This window comes from Oncorhynchus mykiss, chromosome 23, assembly GCF_057628025.1.
Source record: "Oncorhynchus mykiss isolate SJ-2025 chromosome 23, ASM5762802v1, whole genome shotgun sequence".
Lineage (NCBI taxonomy): Eukaryota > Metazoa > Chordata > Actinopteri > Salmoniformes > Salmonidae > Oncorhynchus > Oncorhynchus mykiss.
In genome coordinates this window covers 40329316-40354768 of record NC_143044.1, presented here as the reverse complement: position 1 = coordinate 40354768, position 25453 = coordinate 40329316, and the positions used below count along the sequence as shown (strand labels likewise).

General features: G+C 50.6%; 1 protein-coding gene across 7 annotated transcripts in view; it reads left to right on the top strand.

Annotated features, from left to right (window-relative positions):
* The window catches only part of bahcc1b (BAH domain and coiled-coil containing 1b), a 123159-nt gene that overhangs the window by 65310 nt on the left and 32396 nt on the right, over window positions 1–25453 (top strand). For all 7 annotated transcript variants that reach the window (XM_090217469.1, XM_036960705.2, XM_090217471.1 and 4 more), the window contains 7 exons: window positions 7547–9646; window positions 9866–10162; window positions 10312–10434; window positions 11496–11689; window positions 12522–12870; window positions 15082–16206; window positions 24980–25146. In XM_090217469.1, coding sequence (XP_090073595.1) covers window positions 7547–9646; window positions 9866–10162; window positions 10312–10434; window positions 11496–11689; window positions 12522–12870; window positions 15082–16206; window positions 24980–25146 — 4355 coding nt within the window. The remainder of the gene's footprint in view (window positions 1–7546; window positions 9647–9865; window positions 10163–10311; window positions 10435–11495; window positions 11690–12521; window positions 12871–15081; window positions 16207–24979; window positions 25147–25453) is intronic.

The following is a 25453-nucleotide window of genomic DNA, read 5'->3' as shown; positions in this document are numbered from 1 at the left end:
TCACACCGGTTGTGTATGTGAGAGAGTGCGAGAGAGAGAGAAATAGGTGTGTGAGAGAGCGAGGGGTTTGTATCTGTGTGAGAGAGAGATGTGTGTGTGTGTGGGTGAAAGAGAGAGAGAGGTGTGCGAGAGAGAGAGAGGTGTGTGTGAGAGAGGGAGACAGAGAGAGGTATGGGTGTGTGAGAGAGAGTGGGTATGTGTGTGTGTGTGAGAGAGAGAGAGGGAGAGAGAGAGAGACTGGATAATATTAAGAAATGCTATAGATGGAAGGAAAGTAGTGTGGTAGTCAATTTGAGGCTTTGAGGGGACTCTTACGGTACATACACCTACAACTCATCCCTTGGCAGTATTACTGTAGATTACTTCATAACTGGCCTCAACGTAGTCTCTCAGAGCGTTCACAGTCAGACCACTGACACCCCTATCAGATCACAGCAAAATCCCATTCTACTTGAAAAGAGAAATACTCAATCATGAGGCATCAGAGCCAAAGGAACAGCATAATATTAAGAAATGCTATTGATGGAAGGAAAGTAGTGTAGAAATCTACCCCAAAACTATTAGGCAAAAAATAAATTAAGTCCCTTTTAGACAACTTCCGGGGCAATACATTTCACAGTAATAGTGAAGGTGTAAACTTGGCAGTTGAAAACCTAGACAGTATATTTGACCTCTCAGCTTCCCTATCAAATAAAAATTTGAAATCGACGAGCAAAGAAAATTAACAGGGACAAATGGCATGATAAAGAATGCAAAAACCTAAGAAGGAAATTGAGAAACCTTTCCAACCAAAAACATAGAGACCCGGAAAACCTGAGTCTACGCCTTCATTATGGTGAATAACTAAAACAATACAGAAATACACTACGGTAAAAGAAGGAACAGCACATCAGAAATCAGCTCAATGTAATTGATATCATGACACAAGGCGAGACCCAGATACAGACACAGGAGGCAGATGGTTGGAGTCTTCCAATGTTTATTAATCCAATAGGGGAAGGCAAGAGAATGGTCGTGGACAGGCAAAAGTGTCATAACCAGTTCATAGTCCAAAAGGTATCGAAGGGCAGGCAGGATGATCAGGCAGGCGGGAAAGTAGTCCAGCCAGGCAGGGGTCAAAACCAGGAGGACTATCAAAAAGAGAAGAGCAAAAGGAGTACGGGAAAAACACACTGGTTGACTTGACTAACATACAAGACGAACTGGCACAGAGAGACAGGAAACACAGGGATAAATACACTGGCACAGAGAGACAGGAAACACAGGGATAAATACACTGTGGAGAATAAGCAACATCTGGCGGGAGTGGAGACAATCACAAGGACAGGTGAACCAGATCAGCGTGTGATATTGAAGAATCAATAAAATCTCCTGAGTTGTGCAGTGGTCTAAGGCACTGCTTCTCAGTGCTAGAGGCCTTACTACAGACACCCTTGTTCGAATCCAGGCTGTATCACAACCGGCTGTGATTGGGAGTCCCATTGGGCGGCGCACAATTGGCCCAGCGTCGTCCGTGTTTGGCTGGTGTAGGCCGTCATTGTAAATAAGAATTTGTTCTTAACTGACTTGCCTAGTTAAGTAAAGGATAAATAAATAAAGCATGAAAGCAACTTCTGGGAAAATTGGAACATACTAAGCTAACAACACGAAGAGTTATCAATCCAAAACGGAGATGTATGCATAAACCACTTCTCCAATCTTTTTGGCTCTATAACAAAGAACAGTCAGCAAAAACATATACATGATCAAATACAAATCTTAGAATCAACTATTAAAGACTACAAGAACTTACTGGATTGTCCAATTACATTGAATGAGTTACAGGACAAAATACAAACCCTCCAACCCAAAAAGGCCTGTGGTGTTGATGGTATCCTCAATTAAATGATAAAATATACAGACCACAAATTCCAATTGGCTATACTTAAACGCTTTAACATCATCCTTTGCTCTGGCATCTTCCCCAATATTTACTGAACGACAGCGTCAAATGTCTACTGTTTGACTATGATCTGGTGCTTCTGTCCCCAACCAAGGAGTTCAGCAGCACCTAGATCTCCTGCACAGATTCTGTCAGATCTGGTTCCTGACAGTAAATCTCAGTAAGACAAAAATGATGGTGTACCAAAAAATGTCCAGTTGCCAGAAACACAAATACAAATTCCACCTAGACGCCATTGCCCTAGAGCACACAAAAACTATACATACCTTGGCCTAAACATCAGCGCCGCAGGTAACTTCCACAAAGCTGTGAACGATCTGAGAGACAAGGCAAGAAGGACATTCTATGTCATCAAAAGGAACATAACATTTGACATACCAATTAGGATCTGGCTAAAAATACTTGAATCAGTTATAGAACCCATTGCCCTTTACGGTTTGGGCTCTGCTCACCAATCAAGTATTCACAAAATGGGACAAACACCCAATTGAGACTATGCATGCAGATTTTTCTAAATTCAAAAAAAATCTGTGTACAATGTAAAACATCAAATAATGCATGCAGAGCAGAATTAGGCTGATACCCGCTAATTATCAAAATCCATAATTGAGTCCTTAAATTCTACAACCACCTAAAAGGAAGCGATTCCATAACAAAGCCATCACCTACGGAGAGATGAACCTAGAGAAGAGTCCCCTAAGCACGCCGGTCACAAACACAAACAGACCACACAGAGCCCCAGGACAGCAGCACAATTAAACCCAACCAAATCATCAGAATACAAAAAGAGAATTACTTGACACATTGGAAAGAATTAACAAAACAACGGAGCATACTACAATGATCTTTGGCCCTAAACAGAGAGTACACAGTGGCAGAATACCTGAACACTGTGACTGACCCAAACTTAAAGGAAAGCGTTTGACTATGTACAGTCTCAGTGAGCAAAGTCTTGCTATTGAGAAAGGCCATCGTAGGCAGACATGTTATGTGTACACTGCCCACAAAATTAAATGGAAACTGAGCTGCACTTCCTAAACTCCTGCCAAATGTATGACCATAATAGAGACACATAGTTCCGTCAGGTTACACAGATCCACAAAGAATTCAAAAACAAACTCAATTTGGATAAAATCCCTTATCTAGTGTGCAATCCCATTAGCAATATGTGTGACATGTTGCCACAAGAAAAGGGCAACCAGTGAAGAACAAACACCATCGTGAATACAAACCTTTACTTATTTTTATTTATTTTCCCCCTTTGTACTTTAACATTTGAAATGCCTCTATTATTTTGGAACTTGTTAGTGTAATATGTACTTTTTACATTTTTGTTGGTCTATTCCACTTGCTTTGGCAGTGTAAACATATGTTTCCAAATTGAATTTAGAGACAGAGATTTTTCCTCTTTTTAAAAATATTATTTAATTTTCCAAATATATACAGTTGGTAGAACAAGTGTCACGCCCTGGTCTTAGTATTTTGTGTTTTCTTTATTATTTTGGTCAGGCCAGGGTGTGACATTTATTATATTATATGGTGTGTTTTGGGGTTTTGGTAGGTATTGGGATTGTGGTATAGTGGGGTTGTTTAGAAAAGTCTATGGTTGCCTGAAGTGGTTCTCAATCAGAGGCAGGTGTTTATCGTTGTCTCTGATTGGGAACCATATTTAGGCAGCCATATTCTTTGAGTGATTCGTGGGTGATTGTTCCTGTCTCTGTGTTTGTTTGCACCAGTATAGGCTGTTAGGTTTTCGTGTTACGTTTATTGTTTTGTATTTGTTCGTGTTTATATTTCATTAAACATGTATCAAGATAACCACGCTGCGTTTTGGTCCGATCCTTGCTACACCTCTTCTTCAGAGGAGGAGATAGACGAAAACCGTAACAGAATCACCCACCCAAACAGGACCAAGCGGCGTGGTGACAGGCAGCGGCAACAGGAGCAGCGGAATCCGGATTTCTGGACATGGGAGGAGATATTGGACGGTAAAGGACCCTGGGCACAGCCTGGAGAATATCGCCGCCCCAAAGAAGAACTGGAGGCGGCGAAAGCGGAGAGGCGCTGGTTTGAGGAGGCAGCACGGCGACGCGGATGGAAGCCCTAGAGTCAGCCTCAAACATTTCTTGGGGGGGGCTCACAGGGAGTATGGCTATGCCAGGTAGGAGACCTGCGCAAACTTCCTGTGCTTACCGGGGGGCTAGAGAGACCGGGCAGGCACCGTGTTATGCTGTGGTGCGCACGGTGTCTCCAGTGCGGGTGCATAGCCCGGTGCGGTACATACCAGCTCAGCGTATCGGCCGGGCTAGAGTAAGCATAGAGCCAAGTGTCATGAAGCCGGCTCTACGCATCTGGTCTCCAGTGCATCTCCTTGGGCCGGCTTACATGGCACCAGCCTTGCGCTCGGTGTCTCCGGTTCGCCTGCATAGCCCAGTGCGGGCTATTCCACCTCGCCGCACTGACAGGGAGACCGGGAGTATTCAACCAAGTAAGGTTGGGCAGGCTCGGTGCTCAAGAGCTCCAGTGCGCCTGCACGGTCCGGTCTATCCAGTACCACCTCCAAGAATCAGCCCTCCGGTGGCAGCTCCCCGCACCAGGCTTCCTGTGCGTGTCCTTGGCCCAGTACCACCAGTGCCAGCACCACGCATCAGGCCTACAGTGCGCCCCGCCTGTCCAGCGCTGCCAGAGCCTTCCTCCTCTCCAGCGCTGCCGGAGTCTCCCGCCTATCTAGCGCTGCCAGAGCCTTCCTCCTCTACAGCGCTGCCGGAGTCTCCCGCCTGTTCAGCGCAGTCAGAGCCTTCCTCCTCTCCAGCGCTGCCGGAGTCTCCTGCCTGTTTAGCGCTGCCAGAGCCTTCCGCCTCTACAGCGCTGCCGGAGTCTCCCGCCTGTTCAGCGCTGCTAGTCTGCAAGGAGCAGCCAGAGCTGCCAGTCTGCAAGGAGCTGCCAGTCTGCAAGGAGCTGTCAGTCTGCAAGTAGCTGCCAGAGCTGTCAGTCTGCAGGATGCCACCAGAGCTGCCAGTCTGCAAGTAGCTGCCAGAGCTGTCAGTCTGCAGGATGCCACCAGAGCTGCCAGTCTGCAAGTAGCTGCCAGAGCTGTCAGTCTGCAGGATTCCGCCAGAGCTGCCAGTCTGCATGGAGCAGCCAGAGCCGCCAGTCTGCATGGAGCAGCCAGAGCCGCCAGTCTGCATGGAGCAGCCAGAGCCGCCAGTCTGCATGGAGCAGCCAGAGCCGCCAGTCTGCATGGAGCAGCCAGAGCCGCCAGTCTGCATGGAGCAGCCAGAGCCGCCAGTCTGCATGGAGCAGCCAGAGCCGCCAGTCTGCATGGAGCAGCCAGAGCCGCCAGTCTGCATGGAGCAGCCAGAGCCGCCAGTCAGCATGGAGCAGCCAGAGACGCCAGTCTGCCTGGATCTGCCAGTCAGCCAGGATCCGCTATTCAGCCAGGATCCGTCATTCAGCCAGGATCTGCCAGAACCACCAGTCAGCCTGGATCTGCCAGTTCCATTCACCTGCCTGAGTCCGCACCTTGGGGGGGGTTCTGTCACGCCCTGGTCTTAGTATTTTGTGTTTTCTTTATTATTTTGGTCAGGCCAGGGTGTGACATGGGTTTATTATATGGTGTGTTTTGTCTTGGGGTTTTGGTAGGTATCGGGATTGTGGTATAGTGGGGTTGTTTAGAAAAGTCTATGGTTGCCTGAAGGGGTTCTCAATCAGAGGCAGGTGTTTATCGTTGTCTCTGATTGGGAACCATATTTAGGCAGCCATATTCTTTGAGTGTTTTGTGGGTGATTGTTCCTGTCTCTGTGTTTGTTTGCACCAGTATAGGCTGTTAGGTTTTCATGTTACGTTTATTGTTTTCTATTTGTTCGTGTTTATATTTCATTAAACATGTATCAAGATAACTACACTGCGTTTTGGTCCGATCCTTGCTACACCTCTTCTTCAGAGGAGGAGATAGAAGAAAACCGTAACAGCAAGTATTTGATACACTGACGATTTTGCAGGTTTTCCGACTTACAAAGCATGTGGAGGTCTGTAATTTTGATCATAGGTACACTTCAACTGTGAGAGAAGGAATCTAAAAACAAATATCTAGAAAATCACATTGTATTATTTTTTATTAATTAATTTGCATTTTATCGCATGACATAAGTATTTGATCACCTATCAACCAGTAAGAATTCCGGCTCTCACAGACCTGTTAGTTTTTCTTTAAGAAGCCCTCCTGTTCTCCACTCATTACCTGTATTAACTGCACCTGTTTGAACTCGTTGCCTGTATAAAAGACACCTGTCCACACACTCAAACAGACTCCAACCTCTCCACAATGGCCAAGACCAGAGAGCTGTGTAAGGACATCAGGGATAAAATTGTAGACCTGCACAAGGCTGGGATAGGCTACAGGACAATAGGCAAGCAGCTTGGTGAGAAGGCAACAACTGTTGGCGCAATTATTTGAAAATGGAAGAAGTTCAAGATGACGGTCAATCACCCTCGGTCTGGGGCTCCATGCAAGATCTCACCTTGTGGGGCGTCAATGATCATGAGGAAGGTGAGGGATCAGCCCAGAACTACACGGTAGGACCTGGTCAATGACCTGAAGACCACAGTCTCAAAAAAAAAAACATTAGTAACACACTACGCCGTCATGGATTAAAATCCTGCAGCGCACGCAAGGTCCCCCTGCTCAAGCCAGCGCATGTCCAGGCCCGTCTGAAGTTTGCCAATGACCATCTGGATGATCCAGAGGAGGAATGGGAGAAGGTCATGTGGTCTGATGAGACAAAAATAGAGCTTTTTGGTCTAAACTCCACTCGCCGTGTTTGGAGGAAGAAGAAGGATGAGTACAACCCCAAGAACACCATGCCAACCGTGAAGCATGGAGGTGGGAACATCATTCTTTGGGGATGCTTTGCTGCAAAGGGGACAGGACGACTGCACCGTATTGAGGGAGGATGGATGGGGCCATGTATCGCGAGATCTTGGCCAACAACCTCCTTCCCTCAGTAAGAGCATTGAATATGGGTCGTGGCTGGGTCTTCCAGCATGACAACGACCCGAAACACACAGCCAGGGGAACTAAGGAGTGGCTCCGTAAGAATCATCTCAAGGTCCTGGAGTGGCCTAGCCAGTCTCCATACCTGAACCCAATAGAAAATCTTTGGAGGGAGCTAAAAGTCTGTATTGCCCAGCGACAGCCCCGAAACCTGACGGATCTGGAGAAGGTCTGTATGGAGGAGTGGGCCAAAATCCCTGCTGCAGTGTGTGCAAACCTGGTCAAGAACTACAGGAAATGTATGATCTCTGTAATTGCAAACAAAGGTTTCTGTACCAAATATTAAGTTCTGCTTTTCTGATGAATCAAATACTTATGTCATGCAATAAAATGCAAATGAATTACTTCAAAAATCATACAATGTGATTTTCTGGAATTTTTTTTAGATTCCGTCTCTCACAGTTGAACTGTACCTATGATAAAAATTACAGACCTCTACATGCTTTGTAAGTTGGAAAACTTGCAAAATTGGCAATGTATCAAATACTTGTTCTCCCCACTGTATTTGTAATGCTTATAAATAATATTTAAACTATGTCATTTATTTTCAGATCATTTCTATTTGCGAAGCCTGCCGTCCCAGTCCCCTCTTCTCTCAACCAATCATAGCCTTCCGCCACTGTCTAGGACTGCCCCCGGACATCCTCTGGGGTCCTGCAGCAGAGAAACAGACTCTGGGGGAGGAGGAGGTGGAGGGGGTCTCCAAAAGAGCTCCAAGGAACTGGGGATGGTGGAAAAGAGTGTTTCGAAAGAGAGATCCATCAGCAAAGAGAGACACCAGGAGAGCAAAGAGAGACATCATCATCAACACCATCAACATCAGCGTCATCCGTTCTCTCAACCCCACTCCGTCCCCACTCACATGGGTGAGGAGGACCACAGACACAAAACCCCCAACCTGCCCACAGAATACAGGGACGACCCCGCAAACCAGGGCTCCAAACACAACTGTGCTCAACTTAGCAAACTATCCAACGGAGACTCTGTGTCCAAGGACGGGTCCCTGAACAGCTGTGGGAGTGGAGGGGGTAGCAGACCCCAGGGTAGTGGGGGGACGAGGCGATGCTCCAAGGAAGGGGGGGTGAGCGGGGAGATGAGGATAAGCGAAACTCTCCCCTCCTCCTCGTCAGACTGTCTGCGTCGAGCAGCCATGATGGGACCCCACAACCCCCATGCCATGGCTTCCTACTCCATGCCCCCGCCCCCTCCTCCACCCCTACACATGGGCCCTGCTGTGGGAGGGGGCTGGCTGCACCACCCTCATCACCCCCATCACCCTCACCCTGAGTTCTACTGCCCCCCTGCCCCCGCCCCACTCACCCTCACCCATCCTAAAGACGGAGTATCTGGGAGGGAGGTAAAAGTCTCTGGCCCAACGTACATCCCCTCAGTCGGGCCTTTAGGGGACATGGGGTCCCCTGACTGCCATGGTGCTGGAGGAGGAGGAGGAGGAGGAGATAAGGGTGGAAAAGGGGCAGAGAACAGCGGAGGAGGAGGATCTAGTGAAAGTCTTCCTTCTCTTCATCCTCATCCTGATCGTCCTCAGTCTAGTAGCTGCCAGAGGAAGCCCCCGTCCCAGACGCAGCAGCCACAGCCACAGCAGCAGCTGGGCTACTGCAAGGCAAACAAGCCCCCGGACTGGAACCAGAACCACAACTACATCCAACACCACAGCCAGAACACCCAGGCCAACTCCCAGCCTCAGCCACATAACCCTAACCGCCAGTCTGGGCCTCGCTCTTGCAGCCTAGAGGCCTCTTCCTCCAGGGGAGACCTGGAGGTCCTAGAGGTCTACCGGGCCTCCCTGCCTCTGGAAGCCCAGAGTGCTCACCCCAGGCCTGGGCACCAAGCCACCAAGACTGGGCCCTACGCCAGCACCCCGCCCTTCCGGGACTGTTCACACTCAGGTCCTCCTGATGGAAAGGGGGGGTTGGGGGGGAGTGGAGGTGCCCAGAGAGAGGGACAGAAGGTTGCTAGGATACTGCACCAGCGGCACAGTAGTCATGGAAGCGGGTCGGGTTCTGATGGATCAGGGACTGAGAGGGGGGGAGAGGGGGGGAAGCAGAATCAGAAGAGTGAGGGTGTTGTCATGGGGTACAGGGGTCAAACTCCCCCCACGCTGCACCCCTGGGGGATACCGAGGGGTCCCCAAGAAGACGAGAGGAGGATCTCCCCATACACAGAGTCCTACCCAGATAACAAGACTCAAAACCACCACGATCAACAGCACTGTAAGACAGCACCTCATCCCTCCTCCCACTCCTCCCCCCACCCAGAAGGAGAGAGCAGCGCCATGAAGAACCTGATGAACTACAGTTCCCAGCAGCCTTTGCTGCTCTCCCAGAGGAGTCTCTTCGGGGGGCTGGGCTGCCTGAAGCCGGGGAGCGAGAAGGGGGGTAGATCCAGCACCCCTCAGGAGCCCCCCAAACAGCCCCTACCACCCAGGAGAGGGTCCACCAGCGAGGGGGAGAGGATGGACGGAGGGGGGAGAGGTAGAAGGGAGGCGGGGGAGACACACAGGGAGGGGGAGGTACGACAGCCCCCTGTGGGTATAGCTGTGGCGGTCGCCCGGCAGAGAGAGCCCCCCCAACACCCATCAGACACCCCCCCAGGACACAGCCGACAGGGCAGGGTGCTGCCCAGTGTCAAAGGTGAGTGCTGGATCTATGTATCTGTATGTCTCTGTATTTATTTTAACTTCACTATCTAAATGTTTTTTTAATGGTTTTGCAACTTTTTCTACAGCTGCATTGTGTTAGAAGTCTGGCATTACTTATGGATTATGAATTATGAATTTGGACATTTCTAGGTTAGCTTTGTTTTAAGGTTGCCATATCTGCTTTCTAAACTCTCTCTTTGTATGTTGCCAGGTGTGTCTCGGTCTGTGTACCCGCTGGGCCGGGAGGCAGAAGAGAGGAAGAGGATGACTGAGGAGCAGCTCAGCCTTCATCACCTCGACCGAGACAGAGAACTCCTCATCAGGGAAAGCCAGGAGAGAGTGGAGTTTGCCAGGATCCACCCATCCAGCAGTTGCCATGGTGACCTGACCTCTCACCTTCTGGTGCCTGGCGGGGCCAGCCAATTAGGTGGAGACCCTTCTGCTCACTCCCACCACCATTGGATGCAGCGGACTGGAAGTCCCTCCCTCTGGATGGGCCATTCATATGGTGAGCTGAGCATGCAGTTTCCCCACAGACCATGACAAACGCTCGCAATGTTGTGCAACTGTCTTTACACATGGATCAGGAAGTGTGGAAATAACATGCAGAAACAAACCCAAAGTTCATGTTCTAATCTTGTGTTTTCTGTCTCTCAGGTCTGAGCCATGCTGCGCTGCACCAGAGTATGGGCCCAGGGTTCGGCCCTGGCCTGCCTCTGTCCCAGGACCCCTCTGGCTCCCTGGTGGTCCTGCCCTCTGAGCCTGCACACCACCACCTGGGTAAGACACAGAAACACATATGCAGGCCCTGTACACACACACACACACACACACACACTCAGCCAGTTAGCCAGCGCTGAAGATGAACCTCCATTAGAATGGTTTGCATAATTATCAGATTACCCATTATCAGAGCCATGAAAAACAGAGACTTAGTCAACCATTTTACTATGATTAGCTAATGATACTAAAACACAGGGCGAGAGATGGCACTTCTTCTCATGGTTCAGCTACAGAGAGATGCAGTGTGTGAGTGTGTCGGATGAGTGTGTGTTCCTATGTGGTGGAATTTTGCGGTGTGTGTGAGGTATGGCATAGTTAGAGGATAGTGGCGTGTGTGTGTGTTGCTGCTCCTTTGCAAACAGGCTGTGAAATGTAATTATCTGCCTGCTCTCTTGCCTCGCTCCTTGGGAGTTCCTACAGAGAGGGGAAGTGCATCCACTGAACCCTTCCCCAGGGAAACTTAAGCCCACTCAGGTTAATCTCACAGAACAAAGGTTCCCAGCAACGGCAGTGGCAGCCACGGAGGGATGTGTGTGTGCGTCTGATGGGATGTATGGGAATGTGTGTCTTACCATGCACATAAAGACACAACCATGAGAGAGAGAGGGAGAGGGAGAGAGATGTCTGAGGCTCAAGGCTGAGGCCACACTGACAGAAACAACACAGTTAGATCCTCTCTCTCTCTCTCTCTCTCTCAATTCAATTTCAATTTAAGGGGCTTTATTGGCATGTGAAACATATGTTTACATTTCCAAAGCAAGTGAAATAGTTAATAAACCAAAGTGAAATAAACAATAAAAAAACAGTACACATTACACTCACAAAAGTTCCAAAAGATTAAAGACATTTCAAATGTAATATTATGTGCAAATACAGTGCATTCGGAAAATATTCAAACCCCTTCCCGTTACAGCCCCATTCTAAAATGGACCAAATACATCCCTTTCCTCATCAATATACACACAACATCCCACAATGACAAAGTGAAAACAGGCCTCCAGAAATTACTGCAAACTCTCTCTCTCTCTCTCGCTCTCTCTCTCTCTTGCTCTCTCTAGATGTGATGGAGCAGTCAGCTCTGTGGCCCTCGGTCTATGGAGCTCGAGGCCTGTCACCCCACATGCAGCATCACTCTGTTTACTCCCGTTCTCCGTTCCTACGACAACAGGAGCTCTATGCCCTGCACCACCACCACCAACAACAACAACACAGGGCCATGGAGCACATGCACCGACAACACACACTCTCACAGGTAAACACACACACACACTCTCACAGGTAAACACACACACACACACTCTCACAGGTAAACACACACACACACTCTCACAGGTAAACACACACACACACACTCTCACAGGTAAACACACACACTCTCACAGGTAAACACACACACACACTCTCACAGGTAAACACACACTCTCACAGGTAAACACACACACTCTCATAGGTAAACACACTCTCACATGTAAACACACACACACACACTACTCAAAGGCAACACATACACTCTCAACACTTGTGTGCAACCTTTAATGGAGAGAATACTCTTAAACCCAGTGACTTTTGCTCCCAGTAACAGTAACCCAAATGATCTTTCTACACTGCAGGTTCCCTCTTGACCATGACCAACAGTCATGATGTTGTGAAACTGTCTGCACACGTGGATCAGGAAGTTAGGAAATAACATGCTGAAACAAACCCAGAGTTCATGCTTTCACCATCTTCAGCATATTCAGTAGCATATTCAACCACAAGAGCCAGGGACGTTTCAAAATAGAGAAAGGGAAAAAACAGGTTTTTAGTTTTTAAAGAAAGTTTGTCAAGAGACAAAGGATCCTAGCAGATTGCCAATGACCTTTGGCTGTCTGTGAAGGTCTGTACTAGCTTGTGGCGTGTGCCCAAGAACCCCCACTGTGTTCCTAACATGATGGTAAGGGTTTTTAAGGAATACGTGGCTCTTCTCATGGGCTCAAAACAGATCTAACTTCTTTCCCCTCTGTCTCTCCCCCCTCTTTTCTCTCTCCCACATCTCCTTTCGTCCCTCTACATTTCTTTCTCTACTCCCATCCACCTCCCTATAGAGGAAGGCAGAGGAAACCACTATCACCATTGATGACCGTCCTCTCCATGAGACCTCGAGAACCTCCCGTGCTGCTAAGCTCTTCTCCCACACCCCTCCCTCCAAGACTACCCCTCCCTCACAGCCTTCCTCTATAGTGTGTCCTAGCAGCCACCAATCACCCTGCTGCCACTCCCCTTCCAGGAGACCACACCCCCAGAACCTTCTAAACCCCGCCCCCAGCCCTGCGGCTGCAGCCCCAAGATCCCCAGCTCTAAGCCCCGCGCCCTCACACCTGTCAAAAGTAGTGGAGAGAGGGGAAAGAGGAGAGGGGCAGCCGCCTCAGGATTACCCACAATCCTTAGAGCCAGGTGAGTTTGGATGGATGGACTGATGTCTGAGCTGTATGTTTCCTGGCACACTCTGACCCTGTCAGACACAAGTAGCCCACGTGCACTGACCCTGTTACCCACAAGTAGCCCACACACTCTGACCCTGTCACACACAAGTAGCCCACGCACTCTGACCCTGTCACCCACAAGTAGCCCACGCACTCTGACCCTGTTACCCACAAGTAGCCCACGTGCACTGACCCTGTTACCCACAAGTAGCCCACGCACTCTGACCCTGTCACACACAAGTAGCCCACACACTCTGACCCTGTCACCCACAAGTAGCCCATGCACTCTGACCCTGTTACCCACAAGTAGCCCACACACTCTGACCCTGTCACCCACAAGTAGCCCATGCACTCTGACCCTGTCACACACAAGTAGCCCACACACTCTGACCCTGTCACCCACAAGTAGCCCATGCACTCTGACCCTGCCACCCACAAGTAGCCCACACACTCTGACCCTGTCACACACAAGTAGCCCACGCACTCCGACCCTGTCACACACAAGTAGCCCACGCACTCTGACCCTGTCACCCACAAGTAGCCCACGCACTCTGACCCTGCCACACACAAGTAGCCCACTCACTCCGACCCTGTCACACACAAGTAGCCCACACACTCTGACCCTGTCACCCACAAGTAGCCCACGCACTCTGACCCTGCCACACACAAGTAGCCCACTCACTCCGACCCTGTCACACACTCTCTCCCAGCTTTCTCAGTTTCTTCATTTTACTCACAAAAATGCACCACAGGCACTCCCTCTTGAGCTTTAGTCTCTGGCTCTCTCTCTTGTGCTGTGTCTTTATGTATGATATAGTATTCATCAACACCCCCTAAAATACAGACACAAGAGGATAGACAGAGTTGGTCTTCTCCCTGATTCCCTCTGCTATGTGGAGGAGAGACAAACACTGGAACATTTCATCAGTTCCCAAGGTTATGGTCTGTACCAGCCTCCATTTACTACTGAGATAAAAGAGGAGGGAGAGAAGAAGAGCGTGAGAGAGAGGGAAGGAGGAGGGAGAGCGAAAATGTGTGTGAGACAGAAAGCAAGAGAGGGAGAGGAGTAGCGGGAGAGATAAACATTTATAGAGAATGTGTGAAAGAAGGATATGGAAAGAAAGGTGGAGACCAGACAGCAGTAGAGGTGTTGAGAGAGGAATCCCCTACACCCCAGGAGAGAGAGGATGAAGCTATAGGAAAGATAAGAAACCCCTACACCCCAGGAGAGAGAGGCTGATGCTGTAGGAAAGATAAGAAACCCCTACACCCCAGGAGAGAGAGGATGAAGCTGTAGGAAAGATAAGAAACCCCTACACCCCAGGAGAGAGAGGATGAAGCTGTAGGAAAGATAAGAAACCCCTACACCCCAGGAGAGAGAGGATGAAGCTGTAGGAAAGATAAGAAACCCCTACACCCCAGGAGAGAGAGGATGATGCTGTAGGAAAGATAAGAAACCCCTACACCCCAGGAGAAGGTCATTGAAGCCTGTTAATTTAAATAATTTTTGAAGCAAGGATGGACACATAGTCTCTGTGTGTCTGTGTGTGTGTGTGTTTGTGTGCCTGTGTCTATATGTCTGTGTGTCTATATGTGTGTGTCTGTGTGTCTATATGTGTGTGTCCACGTGTGTGTGTGTGTGTGTGTGTGTCTGTGTCTATGTGTGTCTGCCTACTGGGGCTGCATGGATTGGATTATTCAAAACAATCATTTGGTGTGTGTGTGTGTGTGTGTGTGTGTGTGTGTACGTGTGTGTGTGTGTGTGTACGTGTGTCTGCCTACTGGGGCTCCATGGATTGAATTCTTCAAAACAATAATTTGGTGTGTGTGTGTGTACTATATGTGGGAGGTCAGAGACATTTCAGACAGACCCTCCTTATCTTGCAGAGGTCCTTGAAAGACAGTAGGCTGAAGGATATGCATGTCTCTGGTGGCGTTGTGAGGGGGCGGAGGGATACCATCAATAACAGAGTTGGGTGGTGACAGGGTTTGCACTGCAATCACAACCAGACAGCACACACACACATATAGCCTAGATGCACAAACTGCTGGGATTCCCTATCTCCTGCTGCCTGTACACTTACTGTAGCCATGTCCCCAACTATTCTAGCTCTCTGTTGCCTTACTGATTGATTGATTATTAGTCTTGACCTAAGGTGTTTATATTCTTTCTCTGTCTCAGATCTTCCACCAGGTTACACCTATCGAGAAATCGCCATGCGTTACAAGGCTGATCCTTCCCTAGAGGAGGCTCGATTTGCTGAACATGCTGATCTAGAGGTGGAGCCAACTGAACCCTGCCCTAAGCTCTGCCCACACACCACAAGGATTGTGGAGAATGAGGATGCGGGAAAAGAGAAGAAGGAGAACGGCTGCACAGTTGTAGAATCTAGTGGAGTTGTAGAAAGGGAACAAGAAGGAACAGAGGTGGATGGGCAATCAGTATCTGAGCCCCCACTATTTGAAGTGAAGACCCCTGAAATGGTGCCTTGTCCTGCCCAAGTTTCAAACTCCCCATCCCCAGCCACAGTTCCAGTTCCAGCCCCAATCTCTGCATCTGAGGATGCCCAGAAAGAAGAGGTCTTTGTGGGCAGCCTGGCTCAGCCAGCTGGCTTGAAAGACTCACAACCAGCAGAGGAGAAGAAAGAGGAGGAGAAGGAGGAAAGTTCAGTAGAGTTGAAAAATAACCACATACCAGATTGTACTGAGGAGGAGAAGGATGTAGAGGAGAATGAGGAGAGAGAGAAGAGCAAGGAGGAGGAGGTAGAGGATAAGGAGGAGAGAGAGAAGCATAAGGAGGAGCAGAACGTAGAGGAGAAGGAGGAGAGAGAGAAGGGTAAGAATGAGGAGAACGTAGAGGAGAAGGAAGGGGGTAGGAGGAGTCAGAGTGAAATCTCTGTGGAGTTACTAAGCAGCCCCCAGAATTCTCCAACCCCAAACCCAGCCCCAACCTCAGCCTCAGCCCCACCCCCAGCCCCACCCCCAGCCTCAGCCCCACCCCCAGCCCCAACCTCAGCCTCAACCCCAGCCTCAGCCTCAACCCCAACCTCAGCCCCAGCCCCAGCCCCAACCCCAACTCCAACACCGTCCTCTACCCTCAGTGATGATCCCTGCATCTGGAGTCTGGAGCTTCTCATCGCTGCTGCGCTGTGTGCCACCCGGGACGAACGCTACCCCGCTATGCTCCCCTCCACCACAGCGCAGCCTGCCCCACGCCCACTCCCACACCGAGGCATGGAGATACTGGGAGAGTTGGCTGAGCTGGGGATACTGCAGAGGAACAGGGAGAAGGAGAGAGCGACAGGAGGTGAGTGGAGAGAAAATGTGTGAGAGCACACACATTCACACACACCACACACACTGACTGTGTAGCTTCCTTCCTATGTTCTCTGTTCAATTCCAAAGATCAAATGTTTCCCTGGAGGATGAGATGTAGTTGGGGGAGAGGGGGAGATGGGGTGTATTTGTATGGGAAAGGGGGATGGATGAGGAGAGGGGGAGAGGGTAAATGGATAGATAGGAGAGAGAAACAATACAATAATGTTAGTGTCCCCTCCCTCCCTCCCTCAGGCTCTGGAGTATAGCTTGACTAATTAGAAGCTCTTGTTTAAAACAGTTCTACTTTAAACAATTTATATTTTCCCCTTGTCCCCCTGAGAGAAGATGTTTTTATTTACACTTGTGTGTGCGTGTGTATAAACTGTTAAGTTATCCCTGATGAACCACACTGGCTGTGCTTTTCTCCATTTGTCCTTGTTTCTTCTTATCATTTATACAAGCCATGTAATGTTCTGTGTAATTCCTTCCTGATGACAGAATTAAGTGCAAATACTTATTAGGTGCGGCACAGCTTTGTGTGTGGCGGGAGGAAGGTATCGATCTGTGGCGGCCTTCCTCGGGGTGGCTTAATGGCTTAACTAGGCCTGTTGATGTCAGCGGTGATGTTATCAAGTCAGGGGTAACCAGAGCATCTCATTGGCCCAGAGATCTGACAGACCAGACTACGCTGTCCTCTACCAACCAGGACAGGATACATCCTACCTTCTTTCCTTCCTTCCTGTCTCTCTCTCTGTCTCTTTCTCTGTGTCTCTCTCTCTCTCTCTCTCGGAGGGTATTGGTTCATTAATTATTTCATTAACTCTCTCTCTTTATCCCACTGTTTCTCACTTTCCCTCTCTCTCACACTCTCTCCATCCCTTATTGTCTGTTCCTTCTCCCAGCCCTCCTCTCGTTGAATATATTATGTGTGCCCTGCCTGTTCTATGGTTTGAGCTTACACACAGCTTTGTAATATTGTAAGTGAATATCCCTTCAGCTCCAGTGGTCCAGCTGTGAGTGGGTCAGTAGTACAATCAGACACTGCTCCTTATTGGCCAAGCAGACACACCCCTTTCTCTCTCTTTTTCCTCTATCATCCATCTCTCTCTTCTCTTCTGCTCTGTCGACTGGTCTAAATGTCTATTGCTCACTCGCCTTCCTTCCCTCTAGCTTCTCCTTCTTTCTCTTGCAATGCCCCCCCCCCCCTCCTTTCTCTTTTCACTTTATTAAGGACTTTATTGGCATGGGAAGCATATGTTCACATTGCCAAAGCAAATGGAATAGATAATAAACAAAAGTGAAATAGGCAATAAAAAATGTATAGTACTCATAACACTCACAAAACTTCCAAAAGAATAAAGACATTTCCAATGTCATATTATGTGCAAATAGTTAAAGTACAAAAGGGAAAATAAATAAACATAAATATGGGTTGAATTTACAGTGTTGTTTGATCCTCTCACTTTCTCTCTCTCTCTCTCTCTCTCTCTCTCTCTCTGTCTTCCCCCTCCCTATCTTTCTCCTTAGTAGACTGAGTCAGTACCCTTCTTTCCCCTCGTCTCTCCTCCCACTCTCCTCTCCTCCCCCTGGAGGGTAAATTGGTTTGTGTCCATGTCGGTAATGAGGAGATGTAGGACAATAACTACATACTTAGCCTTATTGCTTCTCCTCCTCCTTCTCCTCTACCTCGTCCTCCCTTGTCCTCCCTTCTCCTCCTCTACCTCATCTTCCCTTGTCCTCCTCCTCTACCTTGTCCTCCCTTCTCCTGCTCCTTCTCCTCTGCCTCATCTTCCCTTCTCCTCCTCATTCTCCTCTACCTCGTCCTCCCGTATCCTCCTCTTTCTCCTCTGCATCGTCCTCCCTTCTCCTCCTCCTTATCCTCTGCCTAATCTTCCCTTCTCCTCCTCTTTCTCCTCTGCCTCATCATCCCTTCTCCTCCTCTTTCTCCTCTGCCTCATCTTCCCTTCTCCTCCTCCTTCTCTTCTACCTTGTCCTCTCTTCTCCTCCACCTCGTCCTCCCTTCTCCTCCTCCTTCTACTCTGCCTCATCTTCCCTTCCCATCCTTCTACTCTACCTTGTCCTCTCTTCTCCTCCTCCTTCTCCTCTGCCTCGTCCTCCCGGCTCCTCCTCCTTCTCCTCTGCCTCATCTTCCCTTCTCATCCTTCTCCTCTACCTTGTCCTCCCTTTTCCTCATCCTTCCCCTCTACCTCGTCCTCCCTTCTCCTCTTCCTTCTACTCTACCTTGTCCTCCCTTATCCTCATCCTTCCCCTCTACCTCGTCCTCCCTTCTCCTCTTCCTTCTACTCTACCTTGTCCTCTCCTCTCCTCCTCTTTCTCCTCTGCCTCGTCCTCCCCTCTCCTCCTCCTTCCCCTCTACCTCGTCCTCCCTTCCCCTCTCCTCCTCTTTCTCCTCTGCCTCGTCCTCCCTTCTCCTCCTCCTTCTCCTCTGCTTCATCTTCATCTTCCCTTCTCCTCTACCTTGTCCTCCCTTCTTCTCCTCTGCCTCATCTTCCCTTCTCCTCCTCTACCTCGTCCTCCCTTCTCCTCCTCTTTCTCCTCTACCTTGTCCTCTTTCACCACCTTGTCCTCCCTTCTCCTCCTCCTTCCCCTCTACCTAATCCTCCCTTCTCCTTCTCCTCTACCTCATCCTCCCTTCTCCTCCCCCTTCTCCTCTGCCTCATCTTCCCTTCTCCTCCTCCTTCTCCTTTACCTCGTCCTCCCTTCTCCTCCTCCTTCTCCTCTACCTTGTCCTCTTTTCTCCTCCACCTCGTCCTCCCTTCTCCTCCTTCTCCTCTGCCTCATCTTCCCTTCTCATCCTTCTCCTCTACCTCGTCCTCCCTTCTCCTTCTCCTCTACCTTGTCCTCTCTTCTCCTCCTCCCTCTCTTCTGCCTCATCCTCCCTTCTCCTCCTCTTTCTCCTCTGCCTCGTCCTCCCTTCTCCTCTGCATCATCTTCCCTTCTCCTCCTCCTCTGCCTCGTCCTCCCTTCTCCTCCTCCTTCTCCTCTGCCTCATCTTCCCTTCTCCTCCTTCTCCTCTTCTTTGTCCTCCCTTCTCCTCCTCTTTCTATTCTGCCTCATCCTCCTCCGTCTCATCTGCCTCATCTTCCCTTCTCCTCCATCTCCTCTACCTTGTCCTCCCTTCTCTTCTACCTCGTCCTCCCTTATCCTCCTCTTTCTCCTCTGCCTCGCCCTCCCTTATCCTCCTCTTTCTCCTCTTCCTCGTACTCCCTTATCCTCCTCTTTCTCCTCTTCCTTGTCCTCCCTTCTCCTCCTCCTTCTCCTCTACCTCTACCTCATCCTCCCTTCTCCTCCTCCTTCTCTTCTACCTCTACCTCGTCCTCCCCTCTCCTCCTCCTTCCCCTCTACCTCGTCCTCCCTTCTCCTCCTCCTTCCCCTCGACCACTTCCTCCCTTCTCCTCCTCCTCCTCCTCGACCACTTCCTCCCTCCTCCTTCTCCTCTACCTTGTCCTCTTTCTCCACCTTGTCCTCCCTTCTCCTCCTCCTTCCCCTCTACCTAATCCTCCCTTCTCCTTCTCCTCTACCTTGTCCTCTCTTCGCCGCCTCTTTCTTCTCTGCCTCATCCTCCCTTCTCCTCTGCCCCATCTTCCCATCTCCTCCTCGTTCTCCTTTACCTCGTCCTCCCTTCTCCTCCTTCTCCTCTACCTTGTCCTCTTTTCTCCTCCACCTCGTCCTCCCTTCTCCTCCTTCTCCTCTGTCTCATCTTCCCTTCTCATCCTTCTCCTCTACCTCGTCCTCCCTTCTCCTCCTCCTTCTCCTCTACCTCGTCCTCCCTTCTCCTCCTCGTTCTCCTCAACCTTGTCCTCTCTTCTCCTCCTCCTTCTCCTCTGCCTCGTCCTACCTGCTCCTCCTTCTCCTCTGCCTTGTCCTCCCTTCTCCTCCTCCTTATCCTCTTCCTTGTCCTCCCTTCTCCTACTCCTTCTCATCTGCCTCATCTTCCCTTCTCCTCCCTCTCCTCTACCTCCCTTATCATCCTCTTTCTCCTCTGCCTCGTCCTCCCTTCTCCTCTACCTCGTCCTCCCTTCTCCTTCTCCTCTACCTCGTCCTCCCCTCTCCTCCTCCTTCCCCTCGACCACTTCCTCCCTTCTCCTCTACTTTGTCCTCTCTTCTCCTCCTCTTTCTCCTCTGCCTCGTTGTCCCTTCTCCTTCCTCCTTCTCCTCTACCTCGTCCTCCCTTCTCCTCCCCCTTCCCCTATACATCATCCTCCCTTCTTCTCCTCTACCTCGTACTCCCTTCTCCTCCTCCTTCCCCTCTACCTCGTCCTCCCTTCTCCCTCTCCTTTACCTTGTCCTCCCTTCTCCTCCTCTTTCTCCTCTGCCTCGTCCTCCCTTCTCCTCCTCCTCCTCCTCTACCTCTTCCTCCCTTTTCCTCCTCTTTCTCCTCTACCTCGTCCTCCCTTTTCCTCATCTTTCTCCTCTGCCTCGTCCTCCCTTCTCCTCCTCTTTCTCCTCTGCCTCGTCCTCCCTTCTCCTCCTCTTTCTCCTCTGCCTCATTGTCCCTTCTCCTTCCTCCTTCTCCTCTACCTCGTCCTCCCTTCTCCTTCTCCTCTACCTCATCCTCCCCTCTCCTCCTTCTCCTCTACCTCATCCTCCCTTCTCCTCCCCCTTCCCCTATACATCGTCCTCCCTTCTCCTCCTCTACCGGTACTCCCTTCTCCTCCTCCTTCCCCTCTACCTCGTCCTCCCTTCTCCTTCTCCTCTACCTTGTCTTCCCCGCTCCTCCTCCTCTTTCTCCTCTGCCTCGTCCTCCCTTCTCCTCCTCCTCTTTCTCCTCTGCCTCGTCCTCCCTTTTCCTCCTCTTTCTCCTCTGCCTCGTCCTCCCTTTTCCTCCTCTTTCTCCTCTGCCTCGTCCTCCCTTCTCCTCCTCTGCCTCGTCCTCCCTTTTCCTCCTCTTTCTCCTCTGCCTCGTCCTCCCTTCTCCTCCTCCTCTGCCTCGTCCTCCCTTTTCCTCTTTCTCCTCTACCTCGTCCTCCCTTTTCCTCCTCTTTCTCCTCTGCCTCGTCCTCCCTTCTCCTCCTCCTCTGCCTCGTCCTCCCTTTTCCTCCTCTTTCTCCTCTGCCTCGTCCTACCTGCTCCTCCTCCTTCTCGTCCTCCCTTCTCCTCCTTCTCCTCTGCCTTGTCCTCCCTTCTCCTCCTCCTTATCCTCTTCCTTGTCCTCCCTTCTCCTACTCCTTCTCATCTGCCTCATCTTCCCTTCTCCTCCCTCTCCTCTACCTCCCTTATCATCCTCTTTCTCCTCTGCCTCGTCCTCCCTTCTCCTCTACCTCGTCCTCCCTTCTCCTTCTCCTCTACCTCGTCCTCCCCTCTCCTCCTCCTTCCCCTCGACCACTTCCTCCCTTCTCCTCTACTTTGTCCTCTCTTCTCCTCCTCTTTCTCCTCTGCCTCGTTGTCCCTTCTCCTTCCTCCTTCTCCTCTACCTCGTCCTCCCTTCTCCTCCCCCTTCCCCTATACATCATCCTCCCTTCTTCTCCTCTACCTCGTACTCCCTTCTCCTCCTCCTTCCCCTCTACCTCGTCCTCCCTTCTCCCTCTCCTTTACCTTGTCCTCCCTTCTCCTCCTCCTCCTCCTCTACCTCTTCCTCCCTTTTCCTCCTCTTTCTCCTCTACCTCGTCCTCCCTTTTCCTCATCTTTCTCCTCTGCCTCGTCCTCCCTTCTCCTCCTCTTTCTCCTCTGCCTCGTCCTCCCTTCTCCTTCCCCCTTCTCCTCTACCTCGTCCTCCCTTCTCCTTCTCCTCTACCTCATCCTCCCCTCTCCTCCTTCTCCTCTACCTCATCCTCCCTTCTCCTCCCCCTTCCCCTATACATCGTCCTCCCTTCTCCTCCTCTACCGGTACTCCCTTCTCCTCCTCCTTCCCCTCTACCTCGTCCTCCCTTCTCCTTCTCCTCTACCTTGTCTTCCCCGCTCCTCCTCCTCTTTCTCCTCTGCCTCGTCCTCCCTTCTCCTCCTCCTCTTTCTCCTCTGCCTCGTCCTCCCTTTTCCTCCTCTTTCTCCTCTGCCTCGTCCTCCCTTTTCCTCCTCTTTCTCCTCTGCCTCGTCCTCCCTTCTCCTCCTCTGCCTCGTCCTCCCTTTTCCTCCTCTTTCTCCTCTGCCTCGTCCTCCCTTCTCCTCCTCCTCTGCCTCGTCCTCCCTTTTCCTCTTTCTCCTCTACCTCGTCCTTCCTTTTCCTCCTCTTTCTCCTCTGCCTCGTCCTCCCTTCTCCTCCTCCTCTGCCTCGTCCTCCCTTTTCCTCCTCTTTCTCCTCTGCCTCGTCCTCCCTTCTCCTCCTCCTCTGCCTCGTCCTCCCTTTTCCTCTTTTTCCTCTGCCTCGTCCTCCCTTCTCCTCCTCCTCTACCTCGTCCTCCCTTTTCCTCCTCTTTCTCCTCTGCCTCGTCCTCCCTTCTCCTCCTCCTCTGCCTCATCCTCCCTTTTCCTCTTTCTCCTCTACCTCGTCCTCCCTTTTCCTCCTCTTTCTCCTCTGCCTCGTCCTCCCTTTTCCTCTTTCTCCTCTACCTCGTCCTCCCTTTTCCTCTTTCTCCTCTACCTCGTCCTCCCTTCTCCTCCTCCTCTGCCTCGTCCTCCCTTTTCCTCTTTCTCCTCTACCTTGTCCTCCCTTTTCCTCCTCTTTCTCCTCTACCTCGTCCCTTCTCATCCTCCTTCTCCTCTGCCTCGTCCTCCCTTTTCCTCCTCTTTCTCCTCTATCTCGTCCCTTCTCATCCTCCTTCTCCTCTGCCTCGTCCTCCCTTTTCCTCCTCTTTCTCCTCTGCCTCGTCCCTTCTCATCCTCCTTCTCCTCTGCCTCGTCCTCCCTTTTCCTCCTTCTCCTCCTCTACCGGTACTCCCTTCTCCTCCTCTTTCTCCTCTGCCTCGTCCTCCCTTCTCCTCCTCCTCTTTCTCCTCTGCCTCGTCCTCCCTTTTCCTCCTCTTTCTCCTCTGCCTCGTCCTCCCTTTTCCTCCTCTTTCTCCTCTGCCTCGTCCTCCCTTCTCCTCCTCTGCCTCGTCCTCCCTTTTCCTCCTCTTTCTCCTCTGCCTCGTCCTCCCTTCTCCTCCTCCTCTGCCTCGTCCTCCCTTTTCCTCTTTCTCCTCTACCTCGTCCTCCCTTTTCCTCCTCTTTCTCCTCTGCCTCGTCCTCCCTTCTCCTCCTCCTCTGCCTCGTCCTCCCTTTTCCTCCTCTTTCTCCTCTCCCTCGTCCTCCCTTCTCCTCCTCCTCTGCCTCGTCCTCCCTTTTCCTCTTTTTCCTCTGCCTCGTCCTCCCTTCTCCTCCTCCTCTACCTCGTCCTCCCTTTTCCTCCTCTTTCTCCTCTGCCTCGTCCTCCCTTTTCCTCTTTCTCCTCTACCTCGTCCTCCCTTTTCCTCTTTCTCCTCTACCTCGTCCTCCCTTCTCCTCCTCCTCTGCCTCGTCCTCCCTTTTCCTCTTTCTCCTCTACCTCGTCCTCCCTTTTCGTCCTCTTTCTCCTCTACCTCGTCCCTTCTCATCCTCCTTCTCCTCTGCCTCGTCCTCCCTTTTCCTCCTCTTTCTCCTCTATCTCGTCCGTTCTCATCCTCCTTCTCCTCTGCCTCGTCCTCCCTTTTCCTCCTCTTTCTCCTCTGCCTCGTCCCTTCTCATCCTCCTTCTCCTCTGCCTCGTCCTCCCTTTTCCTCCTCTTTCTCCTCTACCTCGTCCCTTCTCATCCTCCTCCTCCTCTGCCTCGTCCTCCCTTTTCCTCCTCTTTCTCCTCTACCTCGTCCTCCCTTTTCCTCCTCTTTCTCCTCTACCTCGTCCCTTCTCATCCTCCTCCTCCTCTACCTCGTCCTCCCTTTTCCTCCTCTTTTTCCTCTGCCTCGTCCCTTCTCGTCCTCCTTCTCCTCTGCCTCGTCCTCCCTTTTCCTCCTCTTTCTCCTCTACCTCGTCCCTTCTCATCCTCCTTCTCCTCTGCCTCATCCTCCCTTTTCCTCCTCTTTCTCCTCTACCTCGTCCCTTCTCATCCTCCTTCTCCTCTGCCTCGTCCTCCCTTTTCCTCCTCTTTCTCCTCTACCTCGTCCCTTCTCATCCTCCTCCTCCTCTGCCTCGTCCTCCCTTTTCCTCCTCTTTCTCCTCTGCCTCATCCTCCCTTTTCCTCCTCTTTCTCCTCTGCCTCGTCCTCCCTTTTCCTCCTCTTTCTCCTCTGCATCGTCCTCCCTTCTCCTCCTCCTTATCCTCTGCCTAATCTTCCCTTCTCCTCCTCTTTCTCCTCTGCCTCATCATCCCTTCTCCTCCTCTTTCTCCTCTGCCTCATCTTCCCTTCTCCTCCTCTTTCTCCTCTGCCTCATCTTCCCTTCTCCTCCTCTTTCTCCTCTACCTTGTCCTCCCTTCTCTTCTGCCTTATCTTCCCTTCTCCTCCTATATCTCCTCCTCCCTCCCTCCCTTCCTTTGTCTCTCTCTCCCTCTACTTTTCTCTTGTGCGCAGCAATTTGACTGTCTTTGCAGCTCAGCGAAATGAACCAGTGTGTGTGTGTGTGTGTGTGTGGTTGTGGGTGTGGGCTGGCTGGTCCCTCATGAATATTCTAGTTGATCTGCAGGCGGTGACAATGACAGAGTTAATGACAGTGATAGATGGAGAGACAGCACTCCTTTAGCACTCTCCCTCCTTTCTCTCCGTCTGTCCACCTCTTTCCCCCTCACTCTGCCGATGTGTGCTCGTGTGTGTGTGAATGCTATAACTTAGCTAACATTCACCCTGTTTGCCAATCACTTGTTTAGGTCGGCGGCAATAGTAAAAAATAATGTAATTATTTTCTCTCTCTCGCCAGGAGAGGACGTTTTGACCTTTGACCTTAGTAGCCTGGCGACCCTGGCTGCGGCTCGCAGTCTGGAGCTTGGGGAAGGAGCTCCAGGGAGTGCGGAGGGGAAGCACTGTCCCGTCAGGATGACCTTCAACCTTCGACGGAAATGTAGCTGGACGCCTCGCCACGAGCCGGTATGTGTGTATGCCTAAACACACACAGAACTTTCCATACACACACAGAACTGAACACACACACTCAAATGTGCACATACAGACAGTCCTGTAGGTATACACACTTGTTCACTCAAACATATAATGCACATGTACAGAATATAACTGTACTGTATATACACAGAAACACAGTATATAACTGTACTGTATATACACAGATACACAGTATATAACTGTACTGTATATACACAAAAACAATTGTAACACAGTATATAACTGTACTATATATATATACACACATACACAGTATATAACAGTAATGTACTGT